A 22,107-nucleotide genomic window follows, 5' to 3' on the forward strand; every position below is an offset into this window, starting at 1 on the left:
CTCTCTCTCTCTCTCTCTCTCTCTTTGGTTTCCTTTTGGTGTAAAGCACCACAAAGCGGCCGGTTGGTGAACATGAGCGAGCTGTGTGACGTTTACTGACCTCACTGCACAGGATTTCTGAGGATTGAAGTTCAAATTTTTCCAACAGTTGCCCCTCAAGGCCGCCAGCATGCGACATTGCCTAGAGCAGCTTTAATAGCACAATGTATTGTGTCATTATGTACATTATTAACATGTTGGAGTGAAATGAAATTGATAGGGCTTGGTGATATGGTTGAAATCAATATCACAATAATCATAAGGATATTTTATAAATTGACATATATCACAACATGCCTTATATGTGCAAAAGCTTAAATAATGAAATCGATCCCATTGAACTGCTGGGTAGTGTTAGGTGTGATGTCAAACAAAACTCAAATATTACCTAATTTTGTCAGTTGTTAAATAAAATGTGCTTGTTATCATCAATAACAAGCAAATTGATACAAGAATTGTGTATCATATCGCAATATCACAATATGATTCCACTGAAATACGATAATCAATCATATTGAATTATTGCTCAGCCCTTCCCCAAACTATTTCATATGTCGTTACTTCGCCTTACAAACAGTTGCATGAATTGGGGGGAAAAAAGCAGAAAGGAAAAGTAAATTCAGCTCCTCTTGGAGGCTGATGGATGTTCTACAAAATTGTCTTTATTGATACATAAAAGCAAAACATGTTTTGGCAGATAGCGTTCACCAGAGTGCCCCAAACTAGACAGACATATAGTATGTTTTCGTTTTTGAGAGTGCAGCATGAAGAGCAAATGACTGGGTGGAAGTGGACTGTGAATGGGCTTGAACTACTAAAGGAGCTTTGTGACAGCTGTTATCACCCAAGACTCAAAAACCTGCTGAACGGTTCAGATTCACCGTAAGCCTCGTTTTTTAGGTGCAAGAAACACATTCATTGTATCACTGTTTCAGCATCGGCGGTATTAAATTTATGCTGCACGAGTGTTGATTAATGAAAAGCCTGGACGGGTTTCAACAACACTCTTGTTCAGGGTTCAGATTTGCTCTGGATGTTGGCAGTTAAATAATAATATGGAGTAATGAGATAACCTGGGCTGGCTGATGTGTATTTTCTCTTGGAAATGTTCCTCCCTTTTTGAGCTTCATTTTTACGGAGCAAAGTTTGTCAGTAGTGTGGCAAAAATGTGGAGGAGAATTCCTCGGTGATGTAGGTCACACACACTGGAGGGAAAAGCTTACACCGGTCCCACACTATAGAGAGAAGCTTTGTCGTTTTTTTTTTGTTTTTGTTTTTTTTTTATATTTACCCCATCCTCGAGAGGGAGGCAGATTTGCATAATCAGGGTATTCACTGTCAAACACTTGAAAGCATATCATGTTTATTCACAAACCTATTAGTCATTTGGTACAAAGACAAAGTACCAAATAAGCTAGTGTTGAACAAAACCTCTGAGTTTTTCTTTGTGATGACACAACGGGCGCATCACTCAGGTGGCGCACCTTTTCATGGAAGAAAAAAAAACCAAAAACACATCTCTTTTCGCCATGTGACTTTCTGCCACGGTGGATGTTTATTGTTCAGTGCTCTGAAGCAGTTGGGAGCAGTATAGCTTATATGCTTTCGTGTTTCCTTTCAACATCAATACTCTTGCCTCCGGGCGCAGAAGCTGCTTCTTCTCACCGCTCTATCAAATGAGAAAGAATAGATAACCTCTATCTGTGTTTCTGCCTCAGCCCCTCCCCTCCCCCCCTCCTCCCCCTCACCCTCACCCTCCTCCTCCTCCTCCTCCTCCTCGATGCCTGATCCCCACCACATGTAGCCAGCACCACACAGTCTTGGGCAACGCTCACATTTGTCGCAGGAAGAGAGGAGGTAGGCGCATAGATCCCCATATTAGGCTTCGGGCCAACACAATGTGTTCAACATGGAGGGGCCCCCAGGCTGCCGCGCACACAGACGACAAATAGGGGAAGGCGAGCGGGGGGAAAAAAAAAAAAACCTGGAGAAGGGGCAGCGAGATAAGGCCATTACCAATCGCTTGTGTTTGTTGTGGAAGTAATTGTGTCTTCAACGTTCTGGCATAAGTTCTTGTTGTGTTTAGCGGTGTTGTATATTTTCCCATCCATGGGCAGATTTCCTGCTCCGATACACGAAGGCAGAGCGTTTTTTTTTTTTTTTTTTCGCCCTCCCTCCCTCCCTTTCAGATTTATCCATATAAGTTATTGCTTCGAGACGAGACCGGCCTTTGGAATTTTGCCCCTCGTTTAACCCGTTGGACTCTGGGCACAGACGTGCCTTCACCCCCGTACATACATTCGCCGTGTTGTGTGGAAACTCAATGACACGACTGTTCAGCAGACTCCTGGCCTCCCGTTTCCCACACCCTCCCGGCCCCCTCAGAGATTTCAAGGTCAGGAAAGGGCCCCGAGCCTGAGATTCTCCTCCTTGGGAAGCGGGGCCGCTACTGTCGAAAAAAAACCGGACAGAGACGCCAGAGACGACGATCTCCGTTTTTACAGTGAGTCCTCTGCGGTCGCCTGCTGTATGTGTCTGCAAGTTTTGGATTTGGGAACTTTTTTTGATTTCCACAGCTTTGGACGTAGCGTCAGATCAGAGCCGTCAATGGTGTCACTGACGGTCTTCATTGGACCTGACAGGGAGGCGAGATGTGGCGATCCAGCCGTCGAAGTTTGACAGCAAAGGACTCATTTGAAATCAAGTGCGCAGATTGGGCTGAGTAGCGTGGGACAATACCGGTGTGTTGAACCTTCCGACAGCTGAGCATTCGAGTTTATATGTGTGTGATGGTGTGTGTGTGTGTGTGTGTGTAGAAGTAGGGGGGGGGGAAGGGTCCATTGGAACAAAAGGTATGTAGGCAGCTGCCATCCCACTACCAGCAGCTCATGATCCAAATGGAGAATGTACACACATGTGCACGAGGGACGGGTTGGGGTGTTTGGACGCAACGTGGATCTGACACACTCAGCTACACAGCTAGATACTCTCTGTGTCTACACACACACACACACACACACACACACACACACACACACACACACACACACACAGCCACACAACCAACAAGCACCTCAATTGCCAACATAGACACTGATGAATTGGCGGCAGTTGTTAAAGGCATATTAGGGCAAAGGGTGACCTGGGAGGGGTTTGAGTCGAGGCTGGGGGGGTGGAGGTGGATGTGTGTGTGTGTGTGTGTGTGTGTGGGGGGGGGGTGACAAGGAGCAGCAGGAGCAGAGGAATGGGGGGGGGGGTCCAAAGGGAAGGGTAATTTGGGGAGGGGGTCTCCAGAGTGAGGCGTTCCCCTAGCAGTTGTCACTTCTGCCAGTCGATGGTAAGATGGCACATGTGCTGCGCTGAGTTGGACCCCCTCTCCTCTCCTCTCCTCTCCTCTCCTCAGGACTATATGCTTCTGTGATCTTGGACTACTCTCTTACTTGGAGCTCTTTTCGAAATTAACTGGACTCAATCCAGAAGACCGGGTGTTTTCTGTTTGTGTCAGAGCGGTTCCATAGCGCCTTTTTGGCATCTTTTATCTTTGACGGTAAGAGCGACCAATCGAGGCATCGCGTATGTGTGTGTGTGTGTGTTTCCTCTTATGTGATTTGCTTGCATTGACGTGGAAGTCGCTTTTGCTTGAAACCATAATTACAGAACCAGAAAATGTGCTTGACACTGGTGAGCGGAGCTTCTCCTCTGGGCTCTGGCCAAAGCCAACATTTTTCAGTATTCACACTTTCAGCTAAGATTCAAGAGATGGTCTCAGAAATGTTAAAGGCTGGGGGGGGGGGGGGGGGGGGCGGTTGAGGTTTGGTGGCTCTCTAATCAGTCCAGGAAGCTGTCGATGGGGGGGGACTGCTGGCGCCTCTGAGGACTTTACGAGGTAGATAGCGAGGAGTGCGAGGTGACTTGCTGTGTGGCCTGTTCTCCATCGTCCGCCACGCAGCTGACGCCTTCCCCAGCTCAGAGATCTGCTGAGGGAGGAGTGAAGCGCAGCGAAGGAGGATCTTGTGAGGATTTGATTGTTGATGCGTTGTGCTGTTGTTTTTCTCACTTGTGTTGCTGTTTTCCTCATAGTGTCGCAACCGTTCTTCCTTTTCTTGCTTGAATTGAAAGTTTATATGGTTGTTTGTGTGCAGAGTGAGCGTCACGATCCTTGGGCCCTTGGCACCTATTAAAACTGTGTTGTATAACTTCAAAAATACATGGGAGTAGGGCTGGGCGATATGGTTGAAATCAATATCACGATAATCATAAGGATTTCTCTCGATATCAATATATATCTCAATATGGTCCATGTATGCAAAATCACGTTAAATAATCAAATTAATGTTCATCTCATTGAACCAAATGGTAATGTTAGGTATGATGTCAAACAAAACAGAAATATTCAAATAATATTCCTACCATACCTCATTTTATCAGAGTTTTTAAGTAAAATTTGCTTGTCATCATCAATTTAGACGGCAGAAATGTGTGTCACGATATTAAAATGTCTTCATATCATATGATTCCACTGAAAGACGATAAACGCCCTACTTGTGAGGACTGATTGTTGATGCGTTGTTGTTTTTCTCAGTTGTGTTGTTTTCCTCATAGTGTCGCAACCGTTCTTCTTTTTCTTACTTGAATTGAAAGTTTATATGGTTGTTTGTGTGCAGAGTGAGCTTCGTGATCCTTGGGCAATTGACACCTATTAAAACTGTGTTGTATAACTTCAAAAATACATGGGAATCAGTGGGAAAAACATGTTCTGAAGATACATGGGTTTTATAGTGTTCTGCTCTACGTGTACTATGTCTTGGCGAGGCCGATTCATTATCAAACAGAAGGCAAATGGGAGGAAGATGTTTATCTGCGTTCAGTAGCCTAAAGGTATTCTTTAGGAGCTCTGGAGATAGCAGTGTAATCTTGATTTTTTTTTACATGAAAAATGATCTGTCTGCCTGTAACAAGTCTCAGAACTGAAAAGCATTGCTCACTGAAACTACCGATCTGTGAAAGATGGTTAGAAGACTCTTCCAAGTCCCACAATGCAATTGGCTGCTCACTGGAAGCCAGCGTTTAATTTTGAGATGATGACAGAAAATGAGTTTTTCAAGGCGAGTCAATCGCTCAGCGTGTTTATAATATTATTACACACTCCCTTTTTTTTTTTTTTTACAAGTTTACCGACTGCAGAACGCTTTACCTCGTGGCCTTTCTCATTTAAAACCCGTGCAGAGAGGAGCGGTGGAGGCGCAGAGGAAGGACCGGTGGGTCTTCACGCAGCTGCTCAACACTTGTTTTGAAGGGTATCTCGACAACAAAGCGGTCCCTGGCCTGCTCTCTTTTAGATGTGGCCAGGTTAAAAAAGAGCTCTCCCTCAGCTGAATAACCTTACGCCTCCAGCTGACCACACGTATTCACTGTCACCACATCCTCGGTTTCTTCTCCCCCTCTCTCTCTCTCTCTCTCTCCAAAAGACCTGTTTTCTTTAGCGAGGGCTAATCTGAAATGCTGAAAAGACCGCGATGCACTTTCCCAAGCGTGGGAAGAAGAGGAATAGCGTCATTGTGCGCCTGATGCTCTGCTGATTGTTTATCATTCGTGAGCGCTTTCGGGATACTTTCGATACATGTAGTTGTACCCGCATTTCATAGTCAACGAGGGTGAGAAACAGTTTACGACAAACATTATAAATAGACCTGTATCACTGTACCTGAACAATAGCATTCCAACTCCCACTCACCTGCACTGGTTAAAATAAACTGATTGCAGGCGGAGATAAACGGCTATATTTAAGTGCCAGTGGACTATCTTGATCTTGCCTGTCTGGCTCTATTGTGAGGCCTCATTGATGAGAACGTGTTCGACTGGTGATGGCCAACATTTGTACACATGCGGACTCCACCGAGCACGCCCTCTATCCTCGAATGTCACATTGATGTCATCAGTGTTTTGTCTGGAGGGCATTTTTCTTCCCTCTCTCTCTCTCTCTCTTTCTCTCTCTCTCTCTCTCTCTCTCTTGCTCTCTCTCGCTCTCTCTCTCCCCTTTTGTTGTTGCACCGCAGCAGATTTAAGACGATGGGAAACGCTGTAGTGAGGAGGAGCGTGGACCCGTATAAAGCTTCTTGGAAAGCTGATAATATGTTTCACTTCTGAAGAGTTGCATTCCAAAGCACTGTATCCATGTTGGGGAAAAAAAACAAAACAAAACTTTATCATTTAATATCTTTAAATATCCTTTGATTTACAGTTGTACTGTTTGCTCTTACCTTTGTTTTACTCCTTTATCTTTTATCTATATCCAGTGTTTCGCTTTTTATTTTATTTTATTTTTTTCATTTTATGTGTAGCACCTTGTAACTAGGGCTGAGCAAGTAATCGAAATTTTATCGAAATCGCAATATGGCCTACTGCAATTTTCAAATCGCAGGGGGCGCAATATTTGTTAAAGGCGAAATGTGTGTCAAAATACCATTTTAAATGAAATATTGTGGTGCTGCAGAGATGTCCTGGCCTACACATCATATTCTACAGACTTAAGAAAACATCTTTGTTTGGTAAAAATGATCATTCCCTCTAATATCGCAAATCATATCGCAATTGCAATATCAGTCAAAATAATCGCAATTAGATATTTTTTTCAAAATCGTTCAACCCTACTGTAACCTTAAGAAAGGTGCTACATTAATAAAGTTTATTATTATTATTGAAATATAAATAAACTGACCTATAAAAGTATGTACAAGGACTTAAATAACCCACAATCCTTTAAAAAGTACTGTAATCTGATTTAATTTTGTGTTATCAATCACTTCATAAGACTAGCTGTGACTTTTTTTTTCAAATGGTGAATATCCCATTTTGGAACGAAACTCTTCATCTACATTTGAGCCACTTTGCTCACGCTGTTACTCGGAGACACTTACAGTGAGTCAACAGCTAAAGGAGTCAGTGTTTCCCTCATTGACACTTGGATAGGGATCAGACCTGTGACCTTTTCGTTTACGGGACGGTCCCTCAAAGCACAAGGCCGACCCTGCCACCTCCAACATACCAACAGTGCTCCATTTATATAGAAATCAATCTGAACTCCAGTGGACGCTTTCTGTATCTGTGGGCTTCTTTTGTAAAAAAAACAAAAAAAAACAATCTTCAAATGGAGTGCTTGAGGTTAATGGCTGATTATCCAAAAGTAAACACAAAGGGAGCTGAACACAGTGGCGCTCCAGTTTCTACTGTATGAAAGCAGATACTCACGCTTTAATAGCATTTTCTCTGTCTTGCTTCCCTTACCTCTGGTCATTTCTGTTTTGTGTTACATTCTTCCACTGTGAGCGCATCTGATGCATACATTTATTTATTTATTTTTTTAAACATGGGTGAATCAAACCCTGAACCCCGGCAGGGAAGCGACGTGGCGCCAGCAAAAAATTAGTACACAGAAAAAAAAAAAAAGAAAATCATTTCCCCAACAGTAAGGGCTTTCCTTTCCTCTCTCGTCGTTCCTTCGGATTATCCGGTCGTCACACCTTCTCGGGGACGGGTGTGTCTGCTAGTGTTCGGTGTGTTACCTTTGGCAGTGATGTCACCTGACAGGTCAAACCGCATAGTCCACGTCAGTGATGCGGTCTCCCTGTCGTCAACAAGCCACAGTGAAGTATTGTGGGAACTGCCAACCAGTTCACATGCTTTCTGTTTAAGAAAGACCTGGTGGACAAAAGAGAGCTTTGTGTGTGTGTGTGTGTGTGTGTGTGTGTGTGTGTGTGTTTGTGTGTGTGTGTGTGTATGTGTATGGACGTTTCATGAGTGTTTTCTTTTTGTTCTGTATTCGTGCCGAAGGCTATGAGCACACACATTAGATCTGTGACAGTTAGGCTGCCCTGTGTTAAGTGCGTGGGCTTGTGCTTTTCTGTTCCTGTGTGTGTGTGTGTGTGTGTGTGTGTATACGTGTGTTTGTTTTTGTGTATGTGTTGTTGGAGAATGTGTGTGTGTGTGTGTGTGTGTGTGTGTACGTGCTTGGGTAGACTGCAGTATTGACAGCAGCCCGGCAGCGGGGGCGTGATTCACGAGCCGAGAGGCACAGATCTCTTTACCGCCCCTCCCATCCCATCCCTTCCCCCAATTCCACCACCACCACCCCCCCCCACACACATACACACACATACACACACCCTCTCAGAAGTGCTGCCCTTGCACTGCATCAGCCCTCCCCTCTCCCCACCACCTCTCCAAAGACCCACCCATGATTGGTTAAGAAGAGGAGGGGGGGGGGGAGGGGAGGAGAGGGGGGAGATCATATTCCACTGCCAGGCTTGGCAGCGTAGACGCACAGGCACAATCACAGTCACAAGCCGAGCTTCAGATACAGGGCCAGCAACCCCTCCTCCTCCTCCTCCTCCTCCACCCTTCCTCACTCCTCTTGGAACGCTTAAACAACCTCCCCTTCCCCACCCCCACACCTGCTGACGCCTCCGCCGTAAAGTCCGCCGCCGTAGGGCTTCGGTCGATAAACCGACGAAGACGCAGGGCCCGCTCCGCTGAAGGAACGGCCCCGGTCACCAGGCAGAGAGCGTGGCGGGAGCCGTGACGAACGGTTGCCCGGGAACATGAGGCAACAGGGCTGTAAATATCCCCACAGCTGGTGCTGGCAGAACACCCCCAAGGTTGGGGCCGCAAAAAAAAGCGAGTCTCACCGGGTCAGATGAGGGAATTCAGCGGCCCAGTTAGACGCCGCCCCCCCCTCCCACCCCCCACCCACCACTCATTGGAGGTTCTGTGTGCCCCCAATGAGGGACTAAACCCATCGCTCTGCTTCTCCTCTGACGCCCGGTTCATGCTCTCTCTCTCGCTCTCTCTCTCTCTCTGTGTGGCTCGACACTCGGAGCTGCGTATGAACCTTGGCATTCATGCTTTCGTGATGACGGCGTGCCTGAGAAGCACTTCTGCGGTGCTGTATGAAAATTTCAGCTGTCCCAAATCCCCCCCCCCCAAACAAGAGAATAAAACCAGACCAGAATCACCCGGTGGTTCCAGTTCCTTTTGTTCAGCCGGACCTCGATGGAGGCGTCTCTACGTCAAACCGCAGTGTCGTCCACGGCTGTTTTTAATTTCAGGCTTTTTGTTATTAAAGTTGCACGACCTAATGCGCGACTCTTAATGCGGTCAACGCGCCCAGTCGTTTCAGCTGCGGTTATGTCATGTTGACCGGGTGCAGGCTGCCACGTTTGCTCCCGCGTGAAGCGTGACTCAAGCTCCGCTCTACAGTATTCTCCCTTCAGGTGGTTCAGAGAAACCTCAGGTGGTGATTGTTATGTACGCCACAACCTCAATCACCTGCCGCTGATTTGATTTCGCTCGATTCCCAGTTGTAATTCTGTTTCTATGGAACGTCTGACGGCATCATTTTTCATCTCGGGTTTCGTCCATCACATCAGGCCGAGCCTCCCCCTCCTCGGTCTGATTTCGGTGAACATTGAGACAATGAATATTGTTGAAATATTGATCTGCCCAGACCTCAAACTGAGGGACAGATCTGTCATTTTGAAAGCCTGCTCCTCCAGAGGCCGTGACACCAGCGGCTCGATGGAGGCAGGCTGCCCTACATGAAACCTGAGGCCCTCTGCAGATCTCTAGGTGACTCCTGTGTTATTGGCCCCGTCTGCCAACATGCTCTGCCAGCCAGCATGAAGCAGACGCATGATAGAGTTAGCAACTCCTCTTCATAGCATGGACAGAAAAAAAAGATAAAGGCATTTTCCATTTGGCATACATTGTTAAACTGCCAATAGGTAACTTGATTTGTAAGGTTGTAACATGACATAACATATAACATCTGCTATTTGGACATTTTAAACCAAATTGCCTTAAAGCAGTGGTTCTCAACGTGGGGTCTGGGGACCACAAGAGGTCCTTGAGGGGGTTGCAGGGGGTCCCCAGCAAATTCATGAATTGTTAAACTTCAGCATTACTTCATTTACAAGAAGGTAACACAATTAGAGAATGTAGAAGAATGACACTGTTATGTCTCTACCTACAATACAGACAGTCATGAAATTCTGGACAAAATCATATTTAACAATACAAATATTCTCAAATTTGGGTTTTGATGAGACAACATCTCATCAAATGGGGGTCCGTGGCCCTAATGTGGACTAAATTAGGGGTCCTTGATATGAACAAGGTTGAGAATCACTGCCTTAAAGTGCCATGAGTGTGTAGATTTTTAGCTCTGACATTGATTTAGCATCAACGTCTATTCAACCAACAATACGTTTGCTGGGTATGCTCGACCCATTTAAGCTGCACTAGGCAAGCCTTTTATGTAGAAATAAGCCTGTCTTATCAGCCTAAATCACAAAGAGAGGCTGCAACAGAGAAGAGCTTCCCATCCCCATCTACTAACTGAAACCCTGTAATTTTATTCTTATTTGCCCAAATTAATTCTGCTGTCGAGTATGGACACTTCTTCGCCCACAGGAATTAACGAATTTAAACTTTTAAGAGTGAAAACTGTCTCCTAAACAGCAGCGAGCAGCGCGGCAGTCCAGAGAAAGTTAGAGATCTTTCCCTCTCTCTCGTCCCTTTGGTTTTCCTGTCGCAAAAAATTGATCACAGGGGTTGGTAAACATGAGCGAGCTGTGTAGCAGTTTACTGACGTCACCTTACAGGATTTCTGGGTATTGAATTTTTCAAACGGAACTTACCCGCTCGCTGCCATTTGGAGCCGCTGCCAACGTGTGAAGTTTCCTGGTGCAGCTTTAAGCCACGTATCTGGCATAGCGGAGGCGTCTTGGGTAGATTATGTCTGTGGTTTTTCGGTGTGTTTGTCAAACAAGATTTTTGTCAGCCGTCTCCCATGACCCCCCCCCCAGTGTTTGTACCACGCTCCACCCATTGAGCCACGCAGGACCCGGTCGGTCTCTGTTCGTGTAAGCACAGTGTGGGTTGGTACGGATAGTGCGGTGGAGCTGGCTGCGGTCAGCCTTGGCAGATGCTGGTGCTGAGTGGGAGAAGTGATGGATTTCTCAGCAGTCCTCTGGCACGGCTCCAGCAGCCAAGAAGCCTCACGCACCCCCCCCCCACCCCACCCCCCACCCCACACACACACACACACACACACACACACACACACCAACCCCACCACCACTAGCCCTATACCGCCGACTGTTATCTCTCTGCTCCAGGCTGCTCTGCTGCCACTTACACGCCAGGGCAATAAAGGATGGACATGCAGGAGGACACACACACACACACATGCAAGCACATAAACAGATTGCACACGCTAGGCTAAATCCTAACCGATATAGAATCAGAATCAGACTCAGAATCAGCTTTATTGGCCAAGTATGTACACGTACAAGGAATTTGACTCCGGTTTTTCGTTGCTCTCAATGTACTTACACAGAATAAATATACAGCTAAAACAAGGACAACAAGATATAAGATATATATCAATACATCAATGTTATCGGCCAATATTGGCATTTGACAGATTTGTCGTGTGGGCATACTGATAATGCACCTCTAAAAATGATAGAAAAAGATTTTGCCACAGTGACTTTTAGATATTTTTTTTTGGTATTTACTGCACCAGTAATGACAACAAGGAATAAACAAAATCCAGTATCCAGTAGGGCTGGGCAATATATCGATATTATATCGATATCGTGATATGAGACTAGATATCTTCTTAGATTTTGGATATTGTAATATCGTGATATGGCATAAGTGTCTTTTCCTGGTTTTAAAGGCTGCATTACAGTAAAGTGATGTCATTTTCTGAACTTACCAGACTGTTCTAGCTGTTCTATTATTTGCCTTTACCCACTTAGTCATTATATCCACATTACTGATGATTATTTATCAAAAATCTCATTGTGTAAATATTTTGTGAAAGCACCAATAGACATCCCTACAATATTGCCGCAATATCGATATTGAGGTATTAGGTCAAAAATATCGTGATATTTGATTTTTTCCATATGGCCCGGCCCTAGTATCCAGTATAAAATACAGTATATGTTCTGGCAATTCTGGTGGCAGATTTAGTCTACAGAGGGGTTTGAATTGGAGATAGTTCTTGTTCTACCCTAATTATGACTAATTGGTGTCCGACCCAAACATCATGTATCAGTCGTCCTTAGTATGCACACACAGATAGCAACATACTCATTTGCTCCCATCACATCTAACACATCACATCTATCTAAAGCCAACAGAAATGACGTAGACGTGCAGACACAAATCCCCTCTGACACAAACACACCGGTCTCACTGTGTGGCGTGTGACTGGTTTATTTCCTATATGTCATGACTCAGTCACGACCCCGGCGCCCTTTCGCTGCGGGTTGTGACACATTCGGCCTGCGGGGGGGGAAACGGTGGCAGGCGTATGTATCGGTGATATCGGGGGCGGTGGCAGCCTGGAGCGGCGGTTCTCAACCTTTTTTTTGGCTCGTGACCCCTCAAAGCGAAGCGATGTTTACTCGAGTTCAACCAAAGAATGATTTTCCTTTTTTCGGGTTGTTTCATTTGATTTATTATCAAAGGAGGCCTAGAGGCTGAAAACTATTCAGTATTTCATAAGAGGAAAAAAAAAAAAGCAAAAATGAGAAAAAATAGGCATGATAACAAATTTGTCTAGTAGAAATATGCTTTTTTTCTTATCCCATGAATCATCTCGCAACCCTAACAACATTATCTCATGACCCCCTGGGGAGTCCCGACCCCCCAGGTTGAGAACCGCTGGCTTAGAGGAGAGCGAGGCTGGTGGTGATCAGAAGGTCACCGGTTCAAATCCTGGACTGGCTGAGAAAATCCGCGTGATGTGCCCCTGAGCAAGGCACTTCTGATTGGTTGTTCTGGGTAGCTCCCAGGTGCAACTGTGTGTGTAAATTTTAGGAGTGTGAAGCAATCCGTTTCTGAACAAGCGCATGTCAACTCTCCCTGGATAAATAAAGGTTAAAAATATAATATGGCCCTTGCAGCTAGTGGCTCTCCACCCACATCGCTGGAACGGGAGATTGAAGCTCTGAAATGCTTAACAGGCACAGCAACAGATGTCAGGGATAATGATGCGATGCAACATTTTCTAACTGTTCTTTTATGGACTAATCTTTGTTGGAGGCTGTGACCTGATCTGCCCCCTCTAAAGCTTAGCTGCCACATTTGTACAGCGATAGTATTTTTTTTACCGTTTCTAAGGCTCTGTGAAAGCCGTTTCATTTTGTTCCCCAAATTCTGTTTCACTTTTTTTCCTGGATTTCCTGGATCCTTTTTAAGCATTTTTACATATAAAATGCCCGTGTAGAAATTATTCATTTTCTCAATCTATATGTAGGATTAAAGTCAGTAAACGGCATGTTCAATTTTCAATATTTATTTTGTATCAAGCATTTATCGATAATGGTGAATGCTGATATTTTCAGGCTGGTAGTGCTTGAAAGGATTTTTTTGTCAGATTTACCCTTTAATCTCATCGTCTAGGCAACCAAACACAAGACATTGCATCTCTCAAGAGCACTGGAGCCAATCCAAAACATCCAAATCAAAACAAGCTACATGACAGAGACAGACTGAAATGACGTAGAAATCTGCAGCAAGTACGTAAAAGGCTTGTTCTTTTACTACCTTGATACAAACCTGCTCCAAAACATCTCACATCTTGGGAGGACAAGAAGCAACACTGAGATTCATGAAACACAAATGTCAGATGAACATAGAATTTAGAACATAGAATCACCCCAGTTTCCCCATGGGTATCATTACAATTTAATCTAATATTGAGGGGTATAATATTCTGGCAATCCACTTTTACATTTCTTTAGTTTTTTTTAAAGTTATTTATGCTCCTATGATACAAATTACTCCAGACGTTTTTACTGTTCCCCCCAAAAGCTCTGAATTCCATGTTTTTTTATGTCTGATTTCTATGTTTCGGCCCATATTCCCTGAATCCATTTATGTTTTCTTTTCTTTTTTTTTACACAGAACGTAAAAAACGAGCATGCCATTGACCCCGTGTGAAATAAACCCTCCGAACGTTCAAGGCGTCCCCCTGGGTTCTAATCTAGTTCCACTGTAGAATCGCAATTATCAGCGTTTATCTGTTCATTGTCCAGAGCCTCTCTGTCGCCGCGGCTCGCTCGGCGAGGCAGCAGACACACTCCAGGCCCTCCGCTCCCCATGTGAGAGCGGAGATTCTGCCTGACATCAGACGTGGGAAGCGAGCTCCAGCAGCATGAAGGGTAAAAGGTCGAGACTTGACCACCCCGGGCAGATAAAGCAGCCTTTTCATGTGTGATCAGCCCACAGCCTAAAGACAAATCCCTCCGTGCGCTGCCTTTGAACTTCGGACCAGTGCCTCCACACAACTGGAGCGAGTCTCTCGCTCGGTGGCTAACGAGGGCTGCAGAGTGTGAGAGGATACAGGCGCACACCTCGTTATTATTTACTAAGAAAATATACCAACCAACACCTCTGTATTCCATGTCTGTTTGAAGCTAAATGAAACTACACTGAATGTACAAAATTATTAGTGACAGTTCATGAAGTACACCGATGAGGTGAATTGAGGTAAAAGCCTTTATCCCTTATTGATTCCCCCTTTTTAAATCTGTACCAATTAGGCCTGTGCTGATATGAAGATTTCACAGTTTGATTATCTTGATTATCTTATCAAAATTATCTTGATATGCAATATTATCCCCAGAATTATTAATAAGATGAAAACCTTCAAATCAGTACTGTAATATGCTTAAATTACCTAAAAACTAATTTATCATGTCAATAGCAAGACATTTCTCTTTTTTAATGTGAGACTGTAGAACATATGTCAAATATTTATGTAAAATAGTGAATTTTTGCGTTTGTTTTTCCACCTCCCAACAAGTTGCTGGTTATTGCTGTGGTCATGGTAATAAAAATTAGGGGTGGTGTAATAACCGTCATTGGGATTTTTTTACCACAATTTATATAGTAATACCGGTTATTGTCCCATTCCTAGCACCAATCACACGGGAAGAGATGAAGATATAGAGAAGCAGACGAGTTAGAGAAGCAGATTTTTAAGCTTTGAGACAAGATGTGGATTGTGGCTGCAACTCAATGTCAGGAAGAAAATATATTTTGTACATTCAGTTTATTTCCATCAGAGAGCATCTTAGGTCGTATAAACCCACTGTCGATTTTCCATGTAAAAACAGAGCTCAGGCTGCCTCCAGTTCTTCATCAAGGTTTTTTACAAAACAATTATGACACACATAACGCCTTCTTTCTCCAACTCTCCCCCACCCCTCCTCTAAGCCAAACAGCCAGTACATAATTCATAGGGAACTCATCGCCAAAGCTAAGCCAATTGCATGTACTGAAAACAGGCGTGCGGTCCGTGCCCGCAGCGGCACAAAAGGAATGTCAGTCTCACGGCAAACTATTGCACATTCTTTGTTTCAGTAGAACGAATATAAATGGGGGGCGTTCTTCTTCTGCTGCTCTCCCAGGTAGGGGGGTGGGGGGGGGGAATGCAAACAATGTGGGAGAGCTGGTGTGGCGTCTGTACTCGAGGCTTCCCTGATGCTCCAGCTCTTAATGCTATGACTCGGCTCCCACTGTCATGCGGGTGTGTGTGTGTGTGTGTGTGAGTGCGTACGCAGTCTGTATGTATATATAGAACGCTATTTTTAAGGCTGAACCACAAATAGTAGTAACGGGGCTTAAAACAGTCCTCGCCTCTGTTGCCATTCCGGGTTGCTGCCGCCTGCTCATTCATTCATGAGTTTGCATGCGTTTTCGCAAAATACTCTGGGCTTTCTCTCTCGGCCTTTCCCTTTTTTTTTTTAAATTCCAATTTATATATCCATTCTCTGTTTTGATCAGGGATTGTAGCATATTGTATACCCCCCTTATTTCATGGTTGGTTAAATAACGCGACTGAAATTAGACACACATTTTCACACTCTTCATCTTTCTCAGTGTCGCGTGGAATTAGGCCAGTTTTCAGTTACGCTAATAAGGCGTAATGTTAACGTTATTACCGGACACACACACACACACGGCAGCATCCGAGAGCCTGTCTGAAAATGCTGAAGTAAAATGTGTGGGGGCGTCTGTGGGCGGCAGGGGTCCGCCCACGGACGCACCGCCGTGTGGCGATGCCAGCCGTCTTACAGGATCCCTACGCAGGTCTGGAAAATGTCCAGCTCTTGAATAGTTTGGGAATTGCACAAAAATGGCTGGAAAAGTATGGGAAATTGCTGCTCAGTCCCAGTGCACATATGACTAGACATTTTATACAGTTGAATGGAGAATCATTTTCGGTCATATTGTGATATGACCTAGTTGACAGTCATGCTGCCACTATCGACCTACATCACAGGCCTATTTAACACCGACTAAAATCTTTAAATCTTGTCAAGGCATTAACATAAACAGTTGAAGAGTTGAAACATAAAATATGTAGAATCCGTGGGTCCATTGCTCCTCTCTGCTCCTCTCTGCTCCGCCTTCGATTGGGGAATCACATTCGGCGTGTCAGGCCGGCCAGGCCGGGCAGCCGGTTGCCGCGGGCGACCAGCAGATCAGTGATGTGGCGGTGATGCCTCTAATGAAGCTGACACAGCACAGCCTCCCTGCTCGCGGGCCCCCGAGGGCCTCCCGCTCTGCAGCTAGCGCTACAAATCCCCCCCCCCCACCTCCCCCCCGCCCCCATCCTCACAGGAAACACTAACCTCATGAGAAGTGTTCCCCCTCCCCTGGACCCCCTCCCCCCCCTCCCCCACAGTTGTTTCCCAATGTGCTTCTGATTCAGTGGCGCTTAACTCCGCTTCAAACCCATTGCTGCATCATTTATTTTCTCACTGTATAGGAGGGGGTTAAGGCTAAGACAATGTTTATAGTAGCCAAAGTGGGTCACATTATACAAACAATGCTGCTTTCCCCCCTTTCAAAGTGTCTCTCTCAATCTGATGAATGCCTCCGCTCTGTTTTCCAGGAGCTGCCCAGCTGAAGTGAAGGGGAGGGTAGAGGATCCCAGATCAGCCGGCGAGTGGATGACCTGCCCCCCTGCACAGGACCATGATCTGAAGGGGGCGCCGCACACCGAACCCCACTCTTCCTTTCCTCCTTCTCCCTTTTTTTTTTAAATCTACGGGGTGAAGACAGCTCCCCGGCCCGGCGGCTCCGGACAGGGTCAGCGCACACACACAGAGAGAGAGAGAGACAGTGAGAGAGAGACAGACGGAAAGAGATAAGAGACTCGAGGAGGAAGACAGACAGCGACGAGCGACCTCTGACCCCGCCACGCCCCCTGCCCCTCCCACCGCCACACCGGAACCATGGGGAGGAAAAAGATTCAGATTCAGAGGATCACCGATGAGCGCAACAGACAGGTTAGACCGCGTGTGTGTGTGTGTGTGTGTGTGTGTGCGTGCATGTGTGTGTGTATGTGAGCATTAGAGATGCACCAATCGATAGGCCAACGAACATAACCGGGTGATAACTGCCTGATCAAACTAACAAAACAAAAAAAGTGGTCGAACGTATGCCGTAAAAAGCCAATTCGCAGCAGTCAGCAGAACGTTGGCACCATGTCGCCCATCTGGGATCAACAGATCATGTCTGATGTTGTGTTTTGAATTTCACAGCCTCTGATCATAGCTTAGAACCAGTTTAATATATTGGACAGAAGGCAGAGCCGCCTGTGCTGCCGCTATGGAAAAACTTTCATGCGCTACCAGTGGCAAAAGTTGAGTAAACACCTCAGTCATGAAGCACACACTAACATGTAATTACTGTTTGGATAAAACCTACAATTTATTTACACATGGATCTGCTGTGTCATGCAGCCAAGAACAATCCATTAAACACAGAGCTATATTGAAATGTTACTATTTATAAACATCGAACAAAAAGTTTGGAAATTTGTGTTTGGTAGATTATTTCTCTGTTGTAACAATGCTTCTTGGCAATACATTTTATACTGTTGGAAAGCCTGTTTATTTCCCTTTTAAATGGTGCCTCATTTGTAAGGAACATGCATTTGCCGGATGAGCAGCACAGCTGAGTATGTGGGTTGCGCTCATGTAAAATTTGCCAAATCTTCTCTGCCAATGCCAAACAGCTTATTCTGCTGTTGCTATTGACTCTTGTTTGGTGTTGTTTGGTGGATTGGATGATTGAAGTCTATCAGTAACAAGGAAGAAACAAGACATATTGGCAATTTTACAATTTATTCATTTAACAAACAGTCAGGAGCCTCAGTAGCGTGTGGAAGAACCATACACAGCCACAACAGCCTGGCACCTCCTCCTCATGCTGGTCACCAGCCTGGTCACACACTGCTGTGGGATGGCATTCCACTCCTCAACCAGGATTTGTCGCAAGTCAGCCGACGTGGTTGTGTCGGTCACTCTAGCACGAACAGCACGCCCAAGCTGATCCCATAAGTGTTCAGTTGGGTTGAGGTCAGGACTGTTGGCAGGTCATTCCATTCTCTCTACTCCCAAATTCTGGAGGTAGTCTCTGATAAACCCCGCTCTGTGGGGGCGAGCGTTGTCATCTTGGAGGATGGAGTTGGGTCCCAGACTGTGGAGATATGGGATCGCCACTGGTTGCAGAATCTCATCTCGATATCTCTCTGCATTGAGATCGCCTCCAATGATGACAAGCCTCGTTTTTCCAGTGATGGAGATGCCGCCCCACACCATCACACTGCCTCCACCAAAAGGTGTTACTCTATCGGTGCCGCGATCAGCATAGCGTTCTCCCCGTCTTCTCCACACTTTGACCCTACGATCCAACTTCCGTAGGCAGAATCTGGACTCATCGCTGAACATAACGTTCCTCCACATGTTCAGGTTCCAGTGCGGGTGTTGCCGACACCAGCGCAAACGGACCTGACGGTGAAGGGCAGTCATGGCAGGCCTCCTGGCAGCCCCATGAGCCCGGAGATCGGCTGCGTGCGGTCTGTTCCGGATCGTCTGGGCCGAGAGCCGTGTGCCATATCGTCCTGCAAACCTTGACTGCAAATCTGTAGAAGACAGCCTACGGTTCCTAAGTGCTGAAAGGGTGAGGAACCGGTCTTCTTGGGGTGTCGTCTTCTAGGGACGCCCACTTCGCGGTCTGTCTCTGACATCCCCCGTTTCATGGAACTTGGCCTTCAGTTTGGAGATGGTACTATGGCTCACTCCAAATAATGCCGCAACTTGCTTTTGTGGAACACCAGCTTGAAGTCGCCCTATCGCACAGGCCTTATCGAGATCAGACAAACGTGGCATGCCGATTCTTGGAGCAGACACCAATTGACCACTGTAGCAGGGCCCATGCTCACAGGTGCTGCCAATCAGGTACCTGATTGTCAGCACCTGGGGGTACCGGAAGCTCAAAACAAGAGTCAATAGCAACAGCAGAATAAGCTGTTTGGCATTGGCAGAGAAGATTTGGCAAATTTTTCATGAGCGCAACCCACATACTCAGCTGTGCTGCTCATCCCACAAATGCATGTTCCTTACAAATGGGGCACCATTTAAAAGGGAAATAAACAGGCTTTCCAACGGTATAAAATGTATTGCCAAGAAGCATTGTTACAGCAGAGAAATAATCTACCAAACACAAATTTCCGAACTTTTTGTTCGATGTTTACTTGCGGTGCACTTTTACCTGATGTGCCGCTGTTTGCAGAAAGTAAAACGCATCGTTTCAATTGGATCAACGATCAGCCGATCACACTGTGAAACTAGAAGGGCACTTGGAGAGCACAGACCTCCGCCAAGGTTCGTGCTATTATTACTTGTTTGTGAGTCGGATCCGGATCCACTCCGAATTTTAATGGGTTCTTCCTTGGCCCATGCTACACCCTTCCACCAAGTTTCATGAAAATTGGGCCAGTAGACAAACAAACAGACAAACAAACAAATGGCACCGAAAACATAACCTCCTTGGCGGTGGTAAACATTGAGAATCGAAATTGGACCCCAGAAAATCTGATTGGTGCGTCCCTAGTGAGCATGTGTAATAATAACAAAGTCCCGCAAGGACGTGAGCTGTTTTCACATGTTCCCATGTAGCGTCACATGACCAACACGGCAGTTGTTTTCTCAGCGGTGTTTAGTACCACAACAGAACAATAGCATCGTCTTTTATGAAGCTCATATGACTCTGCATGGCGCCATCATGGAGTTTCTCAGCCCCCCCACCTCCCCATCCCCTTTCCTCCACACTGCCTACAGTAAAAAAAAAAAAAAAAAAGCGAGAGAACATGAAATTCCCCAAAAAACCCTCAGTCGCTCCGGTTACATCAGTGGCATTGTCAGAAGAGGATGAAAGGGTAAATGATCCATCTAAAATGAGTCAACTGGTAAATGGGCTTCGCTCCATTGAGCAGATTGAGTAATGGATTTGACGTGCCCGCCTTCTAAAAGAGAGAGAGAGAGCGAGAGAAGAAAAAGAAGAGAGAGAGCGAGAGAGAGAGAGAGAGAGAGAGAAACAAGGTGCCAGGTTGAGTAAGACCTGAGCAATTTAGAAAGTAGGTGGCCGGAGGGTCTGAAAAATCATCCTCAGTTTTCTCCTCATCAATCTTAGCGGGTGCCATTTCCATAGAGGGGAGGAAACAACGCCTCCAGGGGGTCAGGGAAGTGCGGTGGTTTGTTATTCAGCGGTACACAATCGGACAGACGGGGGGGGGGGGGGGTGTGGAGGGGGGGGGGGTGTGTGAAAGGCTTTCTGGTCGGAGCAGGTTCTGGTTAATGGATCCAGCGCTGGTGTCATGTGTCGAACAGTTTGTCGATGAGGTGACGCTCTCTCTGGTTTTACACCGACCGAACTGTCAGGATCAACGATTACTCACCGACCGCGATCGGGCCGATTAGCGAGCGGTTTCAGACCGCCGGTGGCGCTCTGACCCCCGCCTTGAACCGAAAAACGGCACCTAGCATTTACATTTCACATTTTAGCCATTTATCTGATGCTCTTACCCGGAGCAATTAACACTGAGAGCAACAGTAGAATACACTGCGATTCTTAGATAAGCAACATTACAAGCAACCGAGAGTAAATAGTGCAAGGGTCAAACCCACAACACCCTGACAGTAGATGTTATGTAATATTCCTGTGTCCCAAGAATGTTTAAACTTTAATACAGTAGTGTTTGTGAAAGAAATATGTTTATATTCTGTTTTGTTTTTTTTATTATTGACTTCACTAGCTTCCTATCAGTTCAATTAGGCAGATTCCAACAGAGAACCATGTGCATACGGTGCAGAAAAGAGACCTAAATTTCCTAAATTTCTACTTTTAAAACTTTGATACATTACTTATACTTACTACTTATACATATATATAGGACTGTGCAAAAGCTTTAGGCACCGTATATTTTTTATATACATTTTGTCTTAAATGTTTACTTGTTTTCTACATTAGTGTGTCAGTAGACTGTTCTTTATAGTAAATCTTTTGATATTCAGAAACTTTTAATTTGATTGTTTTTGAAAGCATGTTCGCTCTATGGATGTGCCAAAGACTTCTGCACAGTACTTTGCATACTTTCTTTTATATACAACTCCTAAAAGAGACCTATTCCCTAAATTTCTTATATTCTACTTTTTTCTTTTTTTTTTTCATCATTTTGTGTTGCATTGTTTCCAGTGACTTAGGGGCTCAACCCACCAAGTCAAATTCCTTGTATGTGCAAACTTCCTTGGCCCAAAAACACTGATTCTGAAATGAGAGCGAGTGGAGAAGAGGTTTTTCCACGCTTGCTCTAGTTTGCCTCAGCTAAATGAACAGTGCAACAGTCTGAAAGGCAGTCAAATGAATTTTGGAGTACATGCAGCCCGTCACCCTCCTACGTGTCGATTCAAAGACGCTGCTGCCATAAGCTTCACGAAATAAACACCGTTCAGAGTGTGGGCCCGGGCTTCACATACGACGCCGTTTCACATGCCACATTTCTAGGGAAAGAAAAATAAAGGATTGTGACTCGGGCTGTAAATCTTATCTAGTAATTGAAAGTCGTATATATGAAACGGAAGCGAACTACCAATGATAACGCACAATAAAGCTTCATAGTTTATTTCCATCGTTGGT

At 45.4% G+C, this 22,107-nt stretch overlaps 1 protein-coding gene across 1 annotated transcript in view; it reads left to right on the top strand.

Annotated features, from left to right (window-relative positions):
* Nucleotides 1-22,107, top strand: part of LOC139666275 (myocyte-specific enhancer factor 2D homolog) — a gene marked incomplete at its 3' end in the record, with an annotated part of 49,893 nt that overhangs the window by 22,032 nt on the left and 5,754 nt on the right. The window contains exon 2 of the mRNA XM_071545449.1: nucleotides 17,018-17,414. Coding sequence (XP_071401550.1) covers nucleotides 17,361-17,414 — 54 coding nt within the window. The remainder of the gene's footprint in view (nucleotides 1-17,017; nucleotides 17,415-22,107) is intronic.

Source organism: Centroberyx affinis, unplaced genomic scaffold, assembly GCF_046629955.1.
Source record: "Centroberyx affinis isolate AG114_WGS23_722 - 3 ecotype Tasmania unplaced genomic scaffold, CSIRO-AGI_Caff_v1 ptg004903l_1, whole genome shotgun sequence".
Lineage (NCBI taxonomy): Eukaryota > Metazoa > Chordata > Actinopteri > Beryciformes > Berycidae > Centroberyx > Centroberyx affinis.